The sequence below is a fragment of the Heteronotia binoei genome, chromosome 21 (assembly GCF_032191835.1).
Source record: "Heteronotia binoei isolate CCM8104 ecotype False Entrance Well chromosome 21, APGP_CSIRO_Hbin_v1, whole genome shotgun sequence".
NCBI classification, from domain to species: domain Eukaryota; kingdom Metazoa; phylum Chordata; class Lepidosauria; order Squamata; family Gekkonidae; genus Heteronotia; species Heteronotia binoei.
This window is the reverse complement of record NC_083243.1, coordinates 83,243,629-83,260,282: the sequence shown is the minus strand read 5'-3', so window position 1 is coordinate 83,260,282 and position 16,654 is coordinate 83,243,629. Positions and strand designations below refer to the sequence as shown.

Here is a 16,654-nt window from a genome sequence, read left to right as displayed (position 1 = left end):
ATATATATATATATATATATATATATATATATATTTGGCCGCTGTGTGACACAGAATGTTGGACTGGATGGGCCATTGGCCTGATCTAACATGGCTTCTCTTATGTTCTTATGTTCTTACTCTGCTGCCTCCCACTATCAATGTCTTTTCAAAAAAAATTTTCATGATCTTTCCAACCATTTCTTTTGTCATATATCTTATGACCACATCTCTTGGTAGATTATTTTTTTTGGCATAGAGTGAGTTCACTCTATACATATAAATCATACATATTGTTAGTCTCTTCAGGATTTTCCTCTAAAAATTCTGCTATTATTTTTATTATATATTCTTTCAAGTCACCATCTTCCTTTTCAGGTACTCCTCTCAGACGTATCTAAGTCTCCATCAATTTACAGTCACTTTTTCTTGTATTTTTAACAAGGTGGAGTCATGTACTTTCATTCTCCCTTCTACCTCTTGCACTTTCTTAGATGTTTCCTCTGTCTCTTTTCTGAGATCTTCCATATCTTTTTTAATCTCATCAATAATTTCTTTTTTAGATGCAGTTATCATCTCTTTCATGCCTTTCATCATTTTGGCCTCCAATGCTTCTAATTGGTACTGCATTTTCTCCAATGAAGTAGCCCTTGTACGGGTTTGCTTGTGTCCTGACATTTAAAAACACCAAAAATTTTGATCTCACCAAATTCAAATGTAACTATCAAGATCAAAAGATTAGAGCTTGCTTTTTACAACAAGCCTAATTTTGCCGTCCTCAGAGCTTCCCAGACCAAGGTATTAATTTTTTAAATTTTTAAATCCTTCAAAATGGCGGTCGCGACTTTTTGCTTCCCACTAAATTTTTTTCCTTTTTCCTTTTAAAAGCTTCTAAAGTCCAATATAAACAATATATCCAATAGTATTTAAGTTCTTATTATCACCCCAATAATTTCTAACAATTTTTAATGTCCCGAACACTTTAAAAATGTTATTTTAATTTTGACCTCCTTGCAGTGGCCGCCGATGTTTCTCTATGGTACTATAGTCCTAGAGTAGGCTTTTCATCTACTACTTCCTGCTTTACTTGCCACCAAATCCCATTTTCGCTGGTAAAGAGATTTCACAATACTTGACGTACTTCCTGTGTTGATTGTATATGCTGCAGGTCTGTGACGATGGCGCTCTTTTTTCAAAACCGCAAGTAAACCAAACAATAAATTCCTTCGCACTTTTTAGCACTATCCTTTAAATTTACAAAGTCCAAATTTCACCTTTTCTTCCCTTCTTCCAAGCTTTCTAGATTTTTATGTCCCACCTTCTGAATTTATTCTGTTTAACTGTAAGTAGTCCCGGAATGAAAGATAGTAATCTGTACCTTTTCTGCCAATTATCCAGATCCACACCGGTCTTGTGTAGCTTTAGATGTTTAGCAATGTCCAAGAAGGTTAGGATTCTGTCGAGCTTGTCAAATAAATGACTCTGAGAATTTCTGCAGATGATGAAAATGCAACTCTTCTCCGGAGACCCCTCAAAGCCTCAAAGGAGCTCCCCCCCCCCCCGGGACTCCCTTTTAGCCAAGGTAAATCTCCTCAAAGTTTTCTGTGCATATCTTGGATTAATCTCTGACTGAGAAAAGGAGGCAGTAGGCATTAATTTGCTTTCCACTACCCCGAACAGAAGTTCCAGCCTGCTCCTGATGTGAGAAACAGCTCAGCTCGGCATTTTCCTCCCCCAGAAGTTGGAAAATCAGACGTTCTGAGCCTCTGCTGCTAAGCAATCCATTCCAGGATCTCCCCATACTGAGCCACTAGAACAAGGTTTACTTTCCCAATCTCCACAAAGCTTGAAGGAAGCTTCTCAGGACCCTGTGGATGTGAGGACTTGAGCTTCTGCTCCCCAATATAGGAAGAGGCATGTGCTGGTAATTGGGGATTCCCTACTCAGAGGTGTAGAGCCCAAAAGTATGCTGACTAGACTTGGTGTCTTGAGAGGTCAGCTGTCTATAGGGTGTACGTGTCTGGGATGTGACAGAAAGGGTAGGAAGACTTGTCAAGCCCATAGATTATTATCCTTTCTTACTGGTCCTTGTGAGAACAAATTATACTGCCTGGCACAGCGTGAAACATATTAAAAGAGACTATGTGGCCCTGGGTCAGAAGGTGAAGGAGCTAGGAGCACAGGTTGTGTTTTCATCTGTTCTTCCTGTTGAAAGCCGTGGCTTAGGATGAGAAGGAAGAATACTGCAGATAAATGACTGGCTATGTAAATGGTGTCATCAGGAGAGGTCTGGATTGTTGGACTATGGCTTACACTTTAGAGACAAAGCTCTTCTATCGGGAAATGGTTTGCACCTTATGAAGGCAGGAAAAAGGATGTTTGGTAAGAGCCTTGCTAACCTAATAAGGAAAGGAAAGGTCCCCTGTGCAAGCACCAGTCGTTTCCGACTCTGGGGTGACGTTGCTTTCACAACGTTTTCACGGCAGACTTTTTATGGGGTGGTTTGCCATTGCCTTCCCCAGTCATCTACACTACATCTAACCTAATAAAGAGAGCTTTAAAATAAATTGAATGGGGGAGAGAGACAATAATTCAAAGCCTAGTATGATGCTAATAACTGGAGATAAGAACACTAAAGTTTGTAGGGAGTGGCACGTATGCTAGGTAATATTAACTTGCAGGTACATAAATAAATAAAAACATATGGATAAATGTGTTTGTGAAGTTCCAGCATTGTGCAGTGGGTTGGACTAGATTACCCAGAAGGTCCCTTCCAGCTCTATGATTCTGTGAAATATAATATGTTGATCATATGGAAGATACTTCCTGTGCCAGGTTATGTATGATGACTGATGTTTTCCTGTATCTTATTTTTTTATTATCTGAGTGGCACCTGGGTATGCACTTTCTGGAAGACAGGTACTGTGCAATAAGAGCAGTTATTGCTACTGTGGTATTAGCCATAAAAATAAAGCTCTGAAGCTTTCCAGCACTGGGGAGATTAAGTAATTAATAAATTATTAAGGTTCTAGACCACCCTTCTCTGCTCAGGGCTCAAGGCGGTTTACATCAAAATAAAGAACTAAAACAACATACAGTCTTAAACCAGTATTAAATAGCATTAAAACCATATTCTAATTAATTCAGATGGTGAATAAACAAAATGTCATAGAATTATAGAGTTGGAAGGGGCCTCTAGGGTCATCTAGTCCAGTCCTCTGAAGAATGCAGGAAATTCACAAATACTGCCCCCTAAATTCATAGGATCTGCATTGCGGTCAGATAGCCATCTAGCCTGTTTAAAAACCTCCAAGGAAGGAGAGTCCACGACCTCCCAAGGAAGCCTGTTCCAGTGAGGAACCGATTCAACTGTCAGGAAGTTCTTCCTAATGCTGAGCCAGAAACTCTTCTGATTTAATTTCAACTCACTAGTTCTGGTCTAACCTTCTGGGGCCACAGAAAACAATTCCGCACCATCCTGTATATCAGCAGTCCCCAACCTTTTTCACATCAGGGGCTAGTTTTGTGGAAGACAGTTTCCCCATGGACTGGGGGGTGGGGGGCAATGGTTTTGGGATGATACAATAGTGCACTTTACTCATCCTAATGCAGAATCAGTGGGAGCCCTGAGCAACTGTAGGTACTCACTTGCTGCTCACTTCCTGTGCGGCCTGGTTACTAACAGGCCACGGACCGGTACCAGTCCATGGCCCAAGGGTTGGGGACCCCTGCACTATATGACAGCCCTTCAAGTACTTGAAGATGGTGATCAAATCACCTCTCAGTCATCTCCTCTCCAGGCAAACATACCCAACTCAACTCCTTCAACCTTTCCTCATAGGATTTGGTCTCCAGACCACTCACATCTTTGTCACCTTCCTCTGGACCTGTTCCTATGAATCCATCTGATTAACATATCCTTCTTAAAATGTGGTCACCAAATCTGAACACAATACTCCAGGTGAGGTCTTATCAGAGCAAAGTAAAGTGATACCATGACTTCATGTGATCTGGACAATAGACTTCTGATAATACAGTCCAAAATTGCATTCGCCTTTTTAGCCACTGCCAGAGTCGGTGCATCCGTAAGGCAATATTCGGCAGTTACCTTGGGCGCCGGCTCTTGGGGGCGCACGTTGTTTCTGGGGGCACAGGGGCCGGAAGAACTCTCCCAGCCCCTGCATGCCCAGAAAAAATGCGGCGCCTTTCAGTCCTGGGGCACTCTCCAAAGACGGGGAGCCTGGGGGCTGTTACCTCATAGAGTTCTTCCAAAGCCATGCTGAGGCGCCTGCCTGGCCGCCTACCTCTCAAGATGGACTAGGGTGCTGGTTTGGAGATACTTTTTGTTTCAGTTGGTGTCTGGTGTGGTCTTTCCTTTTTCTCCTTCCCTGGCCGTTGCTTCTCCTCCTCCCCCGGGGTGTCCTCTTCCCCCCCCCCTTGGCCAAATGCCTGTGTGTGGTACTGGTGGTGTCTCTGCTGCCCTCTGCTGGTGGTGGTAGTAAGCAAAGCAAAGCAAAGCAAAGCAAAGCAAATTTTATTTTTATATCCCGCCCTCCCCCACCAGAAGGCGGGCTCAGGGCGGCTCACAGACATGACAAGCATGATTCGGTTAAAATAGACAGCAATGGTTTAAATAATACAATTACATGAATTAATAAAGTTTAAAAATATAAAAATAAGAGAATAGGAGATTAAAAGATATAAAAATATAAAGTAGGTAGAAATAGGTGCTATATTTCTGTCGGTCATAGTTTACATATTGTCATACATCAGTTCCAATTTCAACATAAAGTGGCTAAAATTACGATAGTTAGTCAGTTTGGTCAGGTCCTGTTCCAAATGAGAGCTGAAAAAGATGGGTTTTGCAAGCCCTGCGGAACTGATTCAGATCCCGCAGGGCTCGCACCATCTCTGGGAGTTGGTTCCACCAACGAGGGGCCATTAGTGAAAAGGCTTGCTCCCGGGTTATCTTAAGTCTGGCCTCTTTTGGCCCAGGGATTTGTAGAAGGTTTTGGGAGCTGGATCTTAGTGCTCTCTGGGGAATATATGGGGAGAGGCGGTCCCGTAGGTAGGCAGGTCCTCGGCCATATAGGGCTTTAAAGGTGATAACCAGCACCTTATAGCGAACACGGTAGACAACCGGCAGCCAATGCAGATCCCGCAGCACAGGCTGCACGTGTTCCCATCTAGGTAGTCCCGCTAGCAGCCTGGCCGCCGCATTCTGCACTACCTGGAGTCTCCGCGTTCGACACAAGGGCAGCCCCATGTAGAGGGCATTGCAGTAGTCTAATCTTGAGGTGACCGTTGCGTGGATCACAGTTGCTAGGTCGTCGCGTTCCAAGAAGGGAGCCAACTGCCTCGCCCTTTTAAGATGAAAGAAGGCGGATCTTGCGGTGGCGGCTATCTGGGCCTCCATTGATAGCGAGGATTCCAGTAGCACCCCCAAGCTCTTGACCCTGCGCACTGGTATCAGTGGCGCACCGTCAAAAGCCGGCAGAATGATCTCCCCTTCCGGTCCGTCCCGGCCCACGCAAAGGACCTCAGTCTTCGTTGGATTCAGCTTCAGCCCACTCAGCCTGAGCCAGTCAGCCACGGCCTGTAACGCCCGGTCCAAATTTATAGGGACATCGCCAGTCCGGCCTTCCATCAATAGATAGAGCTGGGTGTCATCAGCGTACTGATGACAACCGAGCCCATACCTCCGCGCAATCTGGGCAAGGGGGCGCATAAAGATGTTAAACAATATCGGGGAGAGAACTGCTCCCTGAGGCACCCCACAGTGCAGAGGGTGTCTCTGAGACAGCTTCCCTCCAACTGCCACCCTTTGTCCCCGATTTTCGAGGAAGGAGGAGAGCCACTGTGAGGCTAGCCCCCGAATTCCTGCGTCGGCGAGGCGGCAGGCCAGCAGCCGGTGGTCGACGATGTCGAACGCCGCCGACAGGTCGAGCAGCAGCAATACTGCCGAGCCACCCCGATCCAGTCAGGCGACGGACCTAGTGTCCTCCATGGCGACACTGGGACTCTCTCAACTTGTTATGACCCCCACTCACCAGGCTGGTCACATGTTGGACTTGGTCTTTGCGGCCGGGGTTGTAGTGAGCGATATAACCGCCACGGCGGTGCCATGGTCGGATCACTTTGCCCTCAAGGCCCATGTAGATATGCCTCCCCAAACCTGTTTAGGCGAGGAGCCTATTATGGCTCGCCCGCGGAGCCAGATGGACCCGGAACGGTTCCAAATGGCTCTGCGGGATCCCTGGCCCTCTGGCATTCCTCTCGATGACCTGGTTGAGTCCTGGAATAACCGGCTCGCTAGGGCCATCGAGGGGATTGCACCTCGACGCCCTCTGCGACCTCGGATTAGGCCGGCTCCGTGGTATACCCCGGAATTGCGCCGGCTGAAACAAGGCCTTAGACGGCTAGAGAGGCAATGGCGACGTACTCGCGACGAAGCGACTAGAACATCTTATAGGAAGTTTATGAAATCCTATGAGATGGCAATCAAGGCCGCAAAGAAAACATACTTCGCGACCAAGATTGCATCTGCAAATTCGCGCCCAGCCCAATTATTTAGAATAATTCGGAATCTTACTTCATTGCCACAGGGCAATCCAAAAGCTAAGGAATTGGAGATAGGCTGTGAGGCTTTTGCGAAATTTTTTGCAGAGAAGGTCCAATCGCTCCGCCACGACTGCCCCGCCAACTTAGATGCAGTAAGTGAACTTGAGGCCCAATGCGTGTCTTCAGATTTAACCTTGGACTGCTTCGACCCACTCAGCTTGGAGGAAGTCGACAGAATTCTTGGCACTGCACGACCCACAACTTGTGACCTGGACCCTTGCCCCTCCTGGTTAATTAAGGCCTGCCAGGAGGAATTGAAATGTCCTATACGGGACATCATAAATCGATCCCTTTCGGAGGGTGTTTTCCCAACATCCCTGAAAGAGGCAGTGGTCCGCCCTCTTTTGAAAAAAGTTACATCAGACCCGTCCGTATTGGCACATTATCGGCCGGTCTCAAATTTGCCCTTTCTGGGCAAAATTATTGAGAGGGCTGTGGCGTTGCAGCTGCAGAGCTTTCTGGAGGACGCTTCCACCTTGGACCCATGCCAGTCCGGCTTTCGCCCGGGCCATGGGACGGAAACAGTCTTGGTCGCCCTCATAGATGACCTCCGGCGGCAAGTGCTTGCGCGCAGAGCAAGTTGCGCAATGGAACTTGTTGGCTCACTTGCACTCACTCTCGAACACTTTGCTCGCAAGGTGCTGGGGGGGGGTGGAGGGAGGAGAGGGGGCGGCTGCAGCAGCAGTGGCGACGATGACTCCACGCACCCACTGCCACTGCCACCACCCCTCACTCTGGCACCTCACTCGCATCACAGACTGGCTCCCCTCTCCCGCTAGGCTCACCAAGAGAGCGCCACATGGCTCTGCTCCAACCTCGCCTAGCAGCATCCTCTTCCTTCTCTGCCCCCTCCCCTTCTTTGATTGCCCATTGTCTCCTCAACTCAGAGCGCCCACGACTAAAAGGCGCCACGTTGTTTCTGGGCACGCAGGGGCTGGGAGAGTTCTTCCGGCCCCTGCGCGCCCAGAACAGCAATGATGACGTCACCATATGATGTCATCATGCCATGCTTGTGCAGTGAGATTATTGGGGGGGGGGGGGTTGGACGCACATCGGGGATCTGCCTCAGTTGGCAGAAACCCACGTGCCGGCCCTGGCCACCGCATCACCCTGTTGACTCATGTTCTGCGTATGGTCCTCCAAGACCCCTAGATCCTTTTCACACATACTGCTAAGAAAAGTCTGCCCCATCCTCTATGTATTGGATTTTTCTTACCTAAATGCAGAACTTTACATTTATCCCTGTTAAAATTCATTTTATTGGTTTCAGCCCAGTTTTCCAGCCTGTCAGGATCATTCTGTATCCTGGCTCTGTCTTCTATTGTATTTGTAACTTCTCTTAATTTAGTATCATCTGCAGATTTAATAAGCATTCCCTCTATTCCTTCAACCAAATCATTTATAAAGATGTTGAACAAAACAGGCCCCAGATCAGATCCTTGAGGGACTTTACTTGTCACTCCTTTGCAAGAGCTTGAGGGACCATTCGCAAGCACTCTTTTGGTGTGATCTGTCAGCCAGTTACAGATTCATCTAACAGTAACAGGATCATACCACATTTTACCAACTTGTCAACAAGGATAGTATGTGGAACCTTATCACAAAAGTCTTACTGAAATCAAGATAAACTATGTCTACAGCATTCCCCTGGTCCAGCAATGTAGTCATTTTCTCAAAAAAGAGAGATCAGGTTAGTCTGACATGTCTTGTTCTTTAGAAACCCATGCTGGCCCTTAGTAATCACAGCCATCCTTTCTAAATGTTCCAGGAGTGATGATTTTTTCTAAAACTTTTCCAAGCTGATAGGTCATCTTCCTTTTCCCCCTTCATGAAGATGGGGACAACATTTGCCCACTTCCAGTCTTCTGACACCTCACCTGTTCTCCAAGAATTATCTAAAATAATGGCCAGAGGCTCAGAAATTACAGCCACAAGTTCTTTTAGTACCCTTGGATGCAGTTCATCTGGTCCTAAGGACTTAGTTTAATTTAAAGAAACTAGGTGTTTATGTACTACCCCTATGCTGATCCTAGGTTGCAACTCCCTACCCTCATTATATGTTCTGTTTTTGCCATGGTGAGTACTGCTTCCCTCAGAAGAGAAGACTGAAGGAAAGTTAGGAATTGAGCAATTCTGCCCTCTCTTCATCATCTGTTACAATGCAACCCCTGCAATGGGCCTACCATGTCCTTGCTCTTTTTCTTACTTTGTACATAAGAAAATAACCATTTTTGTTGTTTTTAGCATCTTTTACTAGCCTAAGTTCATACTGAGCTTTAGCTTTCCTTTCTCTACAAGCACTGGTTATTTGTTTATATTCATCCTTGGTTATAAGGCTCTCCATCCATTTCCTAAATGAGTCTTCTTTATTTCTGAAGTCTTTAGAGAGCTGTTTATGGAGCCATCTTAGCTTCTCCCATTTTTTCTTCTCATAGGAATCATCTATGATTGTAAAATGTCACCACTCCCCAACTTCTGAGGGCAGGCAAGGTGGGGCTAGGAAATCTGAGAGCATCAGATGGTTATTGGCCTGTTGCTGTCCTCAGTCAAAGGCTTGATGGAACATCTCCACCTTACAGGCCCTGCAAAAGGGTAGTAGATCCTGCAGGGCACAGATGTTCTCTGGCAGAGTTCCACCAGGCAGGAGTCAAGGCTGAAAAGGCCCTGGCCCTGGTCTAGGACAGCTGGATCTCTCTCATGCCAGAGATCACCTGAAGATTTTTCATTCTTGATCCTACATCTTACTGGCCCATTGGCTCCAGCTTTGAGATTGTGGAAACCTAGTTCATTTTGTTGCCAGCTTTTCTGTTAGATGGTTTTAACTGTTTTAATTCCTGAATTATAGATGGTTTTAACTGTTTTAATTCCTGAATTATAGATGGTTTTAACTGTTTTAATTCCTGAATTATAGATGGTTTTAACTGTTTTAATTCCTGAATTATTGTGGTTTCTGTTGTTGTGATTCGCCCTGAGTTCGTTTGTGGGGAGGGCAGAATAAAAATCTGCTAAAATAAAATCTTAACTCTTTATTGGGGACATATTGAGAGAGGCAGTCCTGAAGGTATGTAGGTCCCTGACCGTGAATGGCCTTAAAGGTTAGTACCAGCATCTTGAATTTGATCTGATCCTCCAATATGTCAAATGTCAGTAAGTTAAATTTTATTAATTAATCTACTGCATTTGTATGTGTGGTGCCCAGTAGTCCCTCTAGCCACTTCCCAGCTCCCTGAAAGGAGGCTAGTTTTAGGAATTTACTACCAGGGTACTTTAAGACTAATCCCAAAAGGGAAGCAAAGCAATTCCACCTTCCCCCAAGGTTGCTGCCACTAGACTGGTATTTTTCCAGGGCCTAATCCAGCCTGTTTCCCCTGAAAGATCAACAATCTCCAAATGACCGAAGAGATGCTTATGGCATTCACACTCTTTTCTGAGTAGGGTCAAAATGCACTGATCTCTTCTGCGAGCCACTGACACACAAAAAAGGGTTAAACAAAATTTATTCTGATAGTGCAGCTTATTTTCTCAGCACCATGTAGCAAAATAAAAGCTTTAAAAGCTGTCTAGTTACCTTGACCCTCAGGCCAATTGTAAAGAGCTAAAAGGTTCAGCGTTCCACAGGCACTCCCTTCTAGGATGGTTCAGCCAAATCCACCAGGATTCCCAGTATTACTCTTACTGACCCTCAGGTCACCACAGCTCCTTGCCTAAGCAAGCAGCCCAGAAGACTAAAACTAGGAGGAGAAATCTCCTCTTTTATTAGCCCACCAGCCTCTAATTGGCAATCAAGGTTTAATGCCTTGCAGCTGGTGGTTTCATCCTTGGGCTTACAACAGAAGGTGGGAAATCCTGTAGAGTCACTTAGGTCACTAAAACTTAACCCTGGCACTACAGTATGTGCATGCAATGGAGATAGTGGGTAGCAGGGGTTGTTTTGTAGAAAAATAGGTGGTGGAGCTCATCCAGGGATTGTTATGCAGCTGTACCTACAATTCAATGGACAAGGTAGGGAGGAGGAGGGGGAACCCTCAGAAAGGTTCAGGAGCTGCGCTCCTGTGAGCTCCTGCTGAATCCGAGGCCTGGTGGGTAGTATCCTACCATTCTGGATACAGAAAGTATAATTCTCCTGTGTTGCAGCTGCTCTTTCTGACCAGTGGGGGACTGGTCTCAGGACTCTAGTGGAGAAATATTTGTCTGTGCTACTTGGGGGCTGCTGCTCCTTCTTGTTCAGCATGGGTAGCTCCACTAAAAGGGAGAGGTCAGTTTCATCTCCTTGTCCCAGCCCTCTAACCCTCATGACTGTTTCTCTGTGTGGATCTTGTGACTCTGGAGGTAATCTTTCCAACAGTCAGAGGGAGCTGCAGTAGTGGAGGGGCATGTAAGAAAACTCTTTGTGTAGTCTGCACATAGTTGGTAGGATGCTGCCCAGCATAACCAAGATATGGTATAATGTATGACTAACTGTACCTAGAAGCCAACAGGTATATGCAGTACTAGAACAGAAATCTCTGCCTCTAACTTAATCTGCCATTGAGGAAAATGTGAAAAAGGGAGCACACTGAAACTTGTGTTTGAATAGCAGCAATGAATCAACATCCTTCTTGATACAGAGCCTACTTGCTTTAAGGGAGGGGGAAAGTTATAGATAAAGGTAAAGGTGTAAGCACCAGTAGTATACCTTGCCCTTATTTTGGCAGTACCAGTGACGCTTTGAAGACTGTGACTTGGAACTCTGCTGAACAGCTGTGTGTATTTAGAAGAAGCCGCTGTGGTATGTGTTGTTCCAGATGTTCGAGAACAAACAATCATAAAAATGGAACAATTTTGCTTTTAGTGATGAGTACAATGTGCGTTTGCAATAAAAAAGGCCAACGCCATGCTGGGAATTATTAGGAAGGGAATTGAAAACAAATCAGCCAGTATCATAATGCCCCTGTATAAATCGATGGTGCGGTCTCATTTGGAGTACTGTGTGCAGTTCTGGTCGCCGCACCTCAAAAAGGATATTATAGCATTGGAGAAAGTGCAGAAAAGGGCAACTAGAATGATTAAAGGGCTGGAGCACTTTCCCTATGAAGAAAGGTTGAAACGCTTGGGACTCTTTAGCTTGGAGAAATGTTGACTGCGGGGTGACATGATAGAGGTTTACAAGATAATGCATGGGATGGAGAAAGTAGAGAAAGAGGTATTTTCTCCCTTTCTCACAATACAAGAACTCGTGGGCATTCGATGAAATTGCTGAGCAGGCAGGTTAAAACGGATAAAAGGAAGTACTTCTTCACCCAAAGGGTGATTAACATGTGGAATTCACTGCCACAGGAGGTGGTGGCGTCCACAAGTATAGCCACCTTCAAGAGGGGTTTAGATAAAAATATGGAGCACACAGTGGCTATTAGCCACAGTGTGTGTGTATGTATAAAATTTTTTGCCACTGTGTGACACGGAGTGTTGGACTGGATGGGCCTTTGGCCTGATCCGGCATGGCTTCTCTTATGTTCTTACAATGAAGAAGGATAGATATGCAGTGTAAAATTTGTACAGATTTCTGCAACAAGTTACAGTATTTTTTGCACCATAAGACTCACTTTTCCCCCCCAAAAAAGTGGAGGGAAAAGTGTGTGCGTCTTAAGGAGCGAATACTGCAAAAAATTCACACAAATGCCTCTAAATTCACACAAACGGCTCTAAAAACTAGGTGCGTCTTATGTTCAGGTGCGTCTTATGGAGCGAAAAATACAGTAACCACTGCTTCTGTAACTACAATGGAAAGCCATTGTTTGTTTCATAGTTTTGTCTCTTATTATTTGTTTTGATTTGCTTCATGCCACTAATATGTATGATTGCCAACAAATGTATTCTTTTCAACATGAAAACAGTAAATGATATTGGTACTTAATTGAAGCATGACGTTAAGATATACTCCATATGAACTATATTTCATTCTTGCCTAATGAGTAATTCCATATGTTGGGAAGTTTCAGAAATAAATTCCTGTAGGCCAAAATCTACACTAAGACAAAAATTATTTTTTCCTAGATCTTGTAGAAGCTAGATTGTATATTTTTGTTCTGATGGATGCCATCTTGAAAATATGAAATTCCACAAGTATTAATATGCTCATAGAATAGCACAAATCTCAGCAAAATTCCCAACCATTACAATGGGAAGAGGAATAATTAAAATTGTCCCACACATAAAAAATTCCACAAGTTTAACAAGGTGGTATAACATTGATTCAGAATTATCATGTTCACAATATAGAAAAACTACTAAAGACCACTATGTACCTCAAGTGGCAAGGTTCTTCTGCAGTGTGCTGATTATAGCAAGACTTACTTCAGCAAAATATAAAGAACCCATTTTCCTCTTGTCTGTTATAGCCTCTAAGTATAAAACTGAGATAGGTGTTTCGTCTAAGAATTCTTCCAACTATTACAGTTTTTATCAGTTCTTTTAAGTTGTGCAAAAGATTAGATGGCATTAAGATATTGCATGTCAGGTTTATAGTGCTATTTTAAGCAGAGTTATACCCTTCTAAATCCATCAACTATAATGGATTTAGAGTGGTGTAATTGTATTTAGGATTGCACTGCTTACTCTGAGTTGGTTTTAATTTGTTTGAACAGATCATTTAATATGGAAATACTTTAATCCTAATCACTTGCTAATAAACACCCAAAACAACTTTATGTGGAAAAAAAATGAAGCATAAATGTGTAGAGCTAGAATTTATATTGAGATTGTAGTGATGTTTATATGAAATAATGTTTCAGTGCCATGATTTTGAAATTCCCAGTACATTTTTTCTGAGGAATATTTTAACAGTCCTGTAACGTACCAGTAAATTATACCATGCTATTACTGTGCTAGTTAACAAACGGTCAATATGCCAGTCATTTTGCCTAGTAAATTTGACTGCACAGAGTTTTATTCTGTAAACATTCTGAATTTGCATTTTCAGAGGGATCAAATTAAATGCGGGAGGCAAGCATCACTTCAAGAAGGGATAATGACATAATTATCTGTTTTTCTACCACAAATATTTAACATTGCCAGTGGTTACTCTTTAGAATATCAGCAGGAGTGAACTATAAAGCTACATGCAGTAACAAATCTTAAGTGTTCTTAATATGACATTTACATCATTTTCTTTTCCTTGCCATGTTGTTGTTCTCACAGCTCTACTCACCTCACATGCTGCATTTCTCCACCCCAAGAATTTCAAGTCCCATCCTCCGTACCCTGAGCCCTATATCCCATCTCACCACCTACCTGGAACCTAAGAAAGAGGCTGGCTTTCCAAGAAGTCAATCAGCAGAGAGCCACTCTTCCTCTTCCTGGTCAACTGCCCGTAGGCACCTTCCTGTTATTCCCAGTGGAAACAAGTTTCCCCCTGTCATTCGCATCTCAAAAGCACAACTCCAGCAGGTGAATGCATCATCATCTTCATAAAAAACAGCTCCACTGTGTCAGTCATTTTTAAGTTGTGCAATTCCTGTGTCAGTCATTTGCTATGTTACACAATGCACTATTGCATTGAGTAAATGCAGACATATTGCTATAAAACTATATATATTGTATAGAAGATAATGCCAATTATTTTTACCTATTTCTTAGTTTATACCTTGCCTTTCTCACCAGAGGAGACTCAAAGCAGCTTACATTGTTTTTGTCTCCTCCATTTATCACCCTAACCCCATGATGGAGGTTAGGTGGAGAGTGTGTGACTAGCTCAAGATCACTTAGAAAGCTGCCATGGCAGAGTAGGGATCTGAACATAGCTCTCCCAATTCCTGCTCTGACACTCTAACTACTATACCATGCTAAAATATAAAGGAGAATTTTTTGCAGGTTTGATTTTTGGAAATAAAAACCAAAAGTCACAGCTGGGTAGAATGTCCATTAAGCTGCATGTTGATGTGTATGTCAAATCATTATATATGCATAAAGTAGTTTGAGCCTCATTTAAGGATTGATAATCAGAATGGTCAGGGTATTTCTACAACAAAGAGCTGGAATTTGGCATATATGTAGACCAAGGCAACAGGATTGGTAGTAAAGCCTGTAAATGAGACATTTTTACATCTGCCATTGAAATATATATCATACAATCTATCTCATAATAGCAGTTTAGTTTCACATAGAGGAAGGGATTCATGGTGAAGGACAAAGATGCACCCATGCTTGCAAAATGCAGTCATGTTAGTGCCTTCTAAGTTTTGCCTTCTAAACTCATTGACTTAATGGACATGTAATTCTGCTTAGGACTGCATGACATATTTAGTAACTAACATATATGTAACATACACTTTTTGTGATTAAAACTGAAAACTGTACATAGTTCTTTAATTTCTTTTAGCAATAGTTATCTAGGTTCTTTGCAATTAGCTCTTTTTCACAATACCCCTGTATTAAATAGCATGTAGTAGGGATGAGGAATATAAGCTAAATAATGTTTTGCCAAGGCACTAGTAATATTTTGGTAATAATGTTTTGCCAAGGCACTGAGATAGTGTCTAATGTCAGTGGTAAAGCTGTTTTTTTAGTGGCTAGAGTTGCCAGCTTCCAGGTGGGACCTGAAGATCTCCAACTTTTACAATTTATCTCCAGCTGGCAGAGATCAGCTCCCCTGGAGAAAATGGCTGCTTTGAATAGTGGACTCTATGGCATTATACACGGATGAAGTCCCTCTCCTCCCCAAACCCCGGCCTCTCCTGAATCCACCCCCAAAGCCTCCAAGTCTTCCAAGTTCAGTGCACTTGAGCAAAGCAAGATATCCATAATATAAATTAACGATAATATTTAGTAATATCAGATAGGGAAGATTGTTTTCTGAGTGCTTTATATATGTAAAAGCTAGCAATCTTTATTTATTTATTTATTTATTTATTTATTTATTTGGGATTTATATCCCGCCCTTCCCACGAATGGCTCAGGGCGGCTTCTCTATCTAATAATACTATCTAATATCTTCTCTATCTAATACTACTAAATCCCATCATGAATTTTTTTCATTAATTTTTTTTCTAGGGGAAGAGGTTACTGTTCAGAATCATTGAAGCAATCTTATAATTGACAATAACCTTTGAGGAATGTTCTGCTTGTAATGACTATTACACAGTGTGACTTAACCTCTCAACTTGGTCCATCTCACTATAAATATCATGTTCAAAGGACATTTTTGCACATCCCTTTATATTGTTTTAAATTTAAAATATTTATTTCATATGCCATCACTGATGCTGTAATATATGAATATATTTGGCAAAAAAACCTCAGACGCTTTTGTTGCTGATTTAAGAGTGTCAGTGGCTGATGATAACACAATATTGCAGGTATACTGGCGTCAACATTCTGTGAGTGATTCAAATAATCAGTGCTTTCTCTGCTGCATCAGTAATTTTTAGTACCTTCATCTAAACAGTTGTTAGTTTATCCTTTGTTGTTAGTTTATCCATGCTTAAAACTGCAATATTGTTTCAAATCCTCTATTCCTGCAAGATGAGTGATTTCAGTTGTTTGAAAAATACATCTTTCTTGAAATGTGGTTGATTTAGTCTTGTGTCACTTTTTTGCCCTCTGATTAAACAGTTTCCTGGCCTCCTGTGTATGCTTGTGAAAAGGGGAGAAACCTGTTCCCCAACGAAAAGTGCAAGAGAAATTTCCAAAATAAGGATTTTGTTTCAATAAAACAAAAATATATTATCACCAGGATGGAAATTTTTTCCTGTCATAAATTAAGAGCAATAAGGTAGTTAATACAAATCTGAAATAATAGCAGATAATGGAAATTTTGTCAACAATTCCTCCTATATCCTCTGTCATTTCTCTAACAATATTACAAGGTCATAGTGAAGTTTAGGGCAATAAATAAGGGAATTCAGCAATAATTTCTAGTAGAGAATATAAAGACTTACTGAAATAATTCCAGTTCCAGTCTTAGTCTTAAGCAAAATTTCTGTCTGACGTGTTGTTGCTGAATTTTAGTTTGGTGGTTGTAATTTTATTTTATACCATTTGTGGATTAACTTCTTCATACCATGTTCTATTTTTATCA

At 42.7% G+C, this 16,654-nt stretch overlaps 1 protein-coding gene across 2 annotated transcripts in view; it reads left to right on the top strand.

Moving 5' to 3' along the window:
• TTBK2 (tau tubulin kinase 2) overlaps positions 1-16,654 on the top strand; it is a 156,198-nt gene that overhangs the window by 130,501 nt on the left and 9,043 nt on the right. The window contains exon 14 of one of the 2 annotated variants that reach the window (XM_060261418.1): positions 13,777-14,025. The exons of the other annotated variant lie outside the window; for it this stretch is intronic. Within the exon in view, the coding sequence (XP_060117401.1) occupies positions 13,777-14,025 (249 nt within the window). The remainder of the gene's footprint in view (positions 1-13,776; positions 14,026-16,654) is intronic. 2 annotated transcript variants of the gene reach the window in all.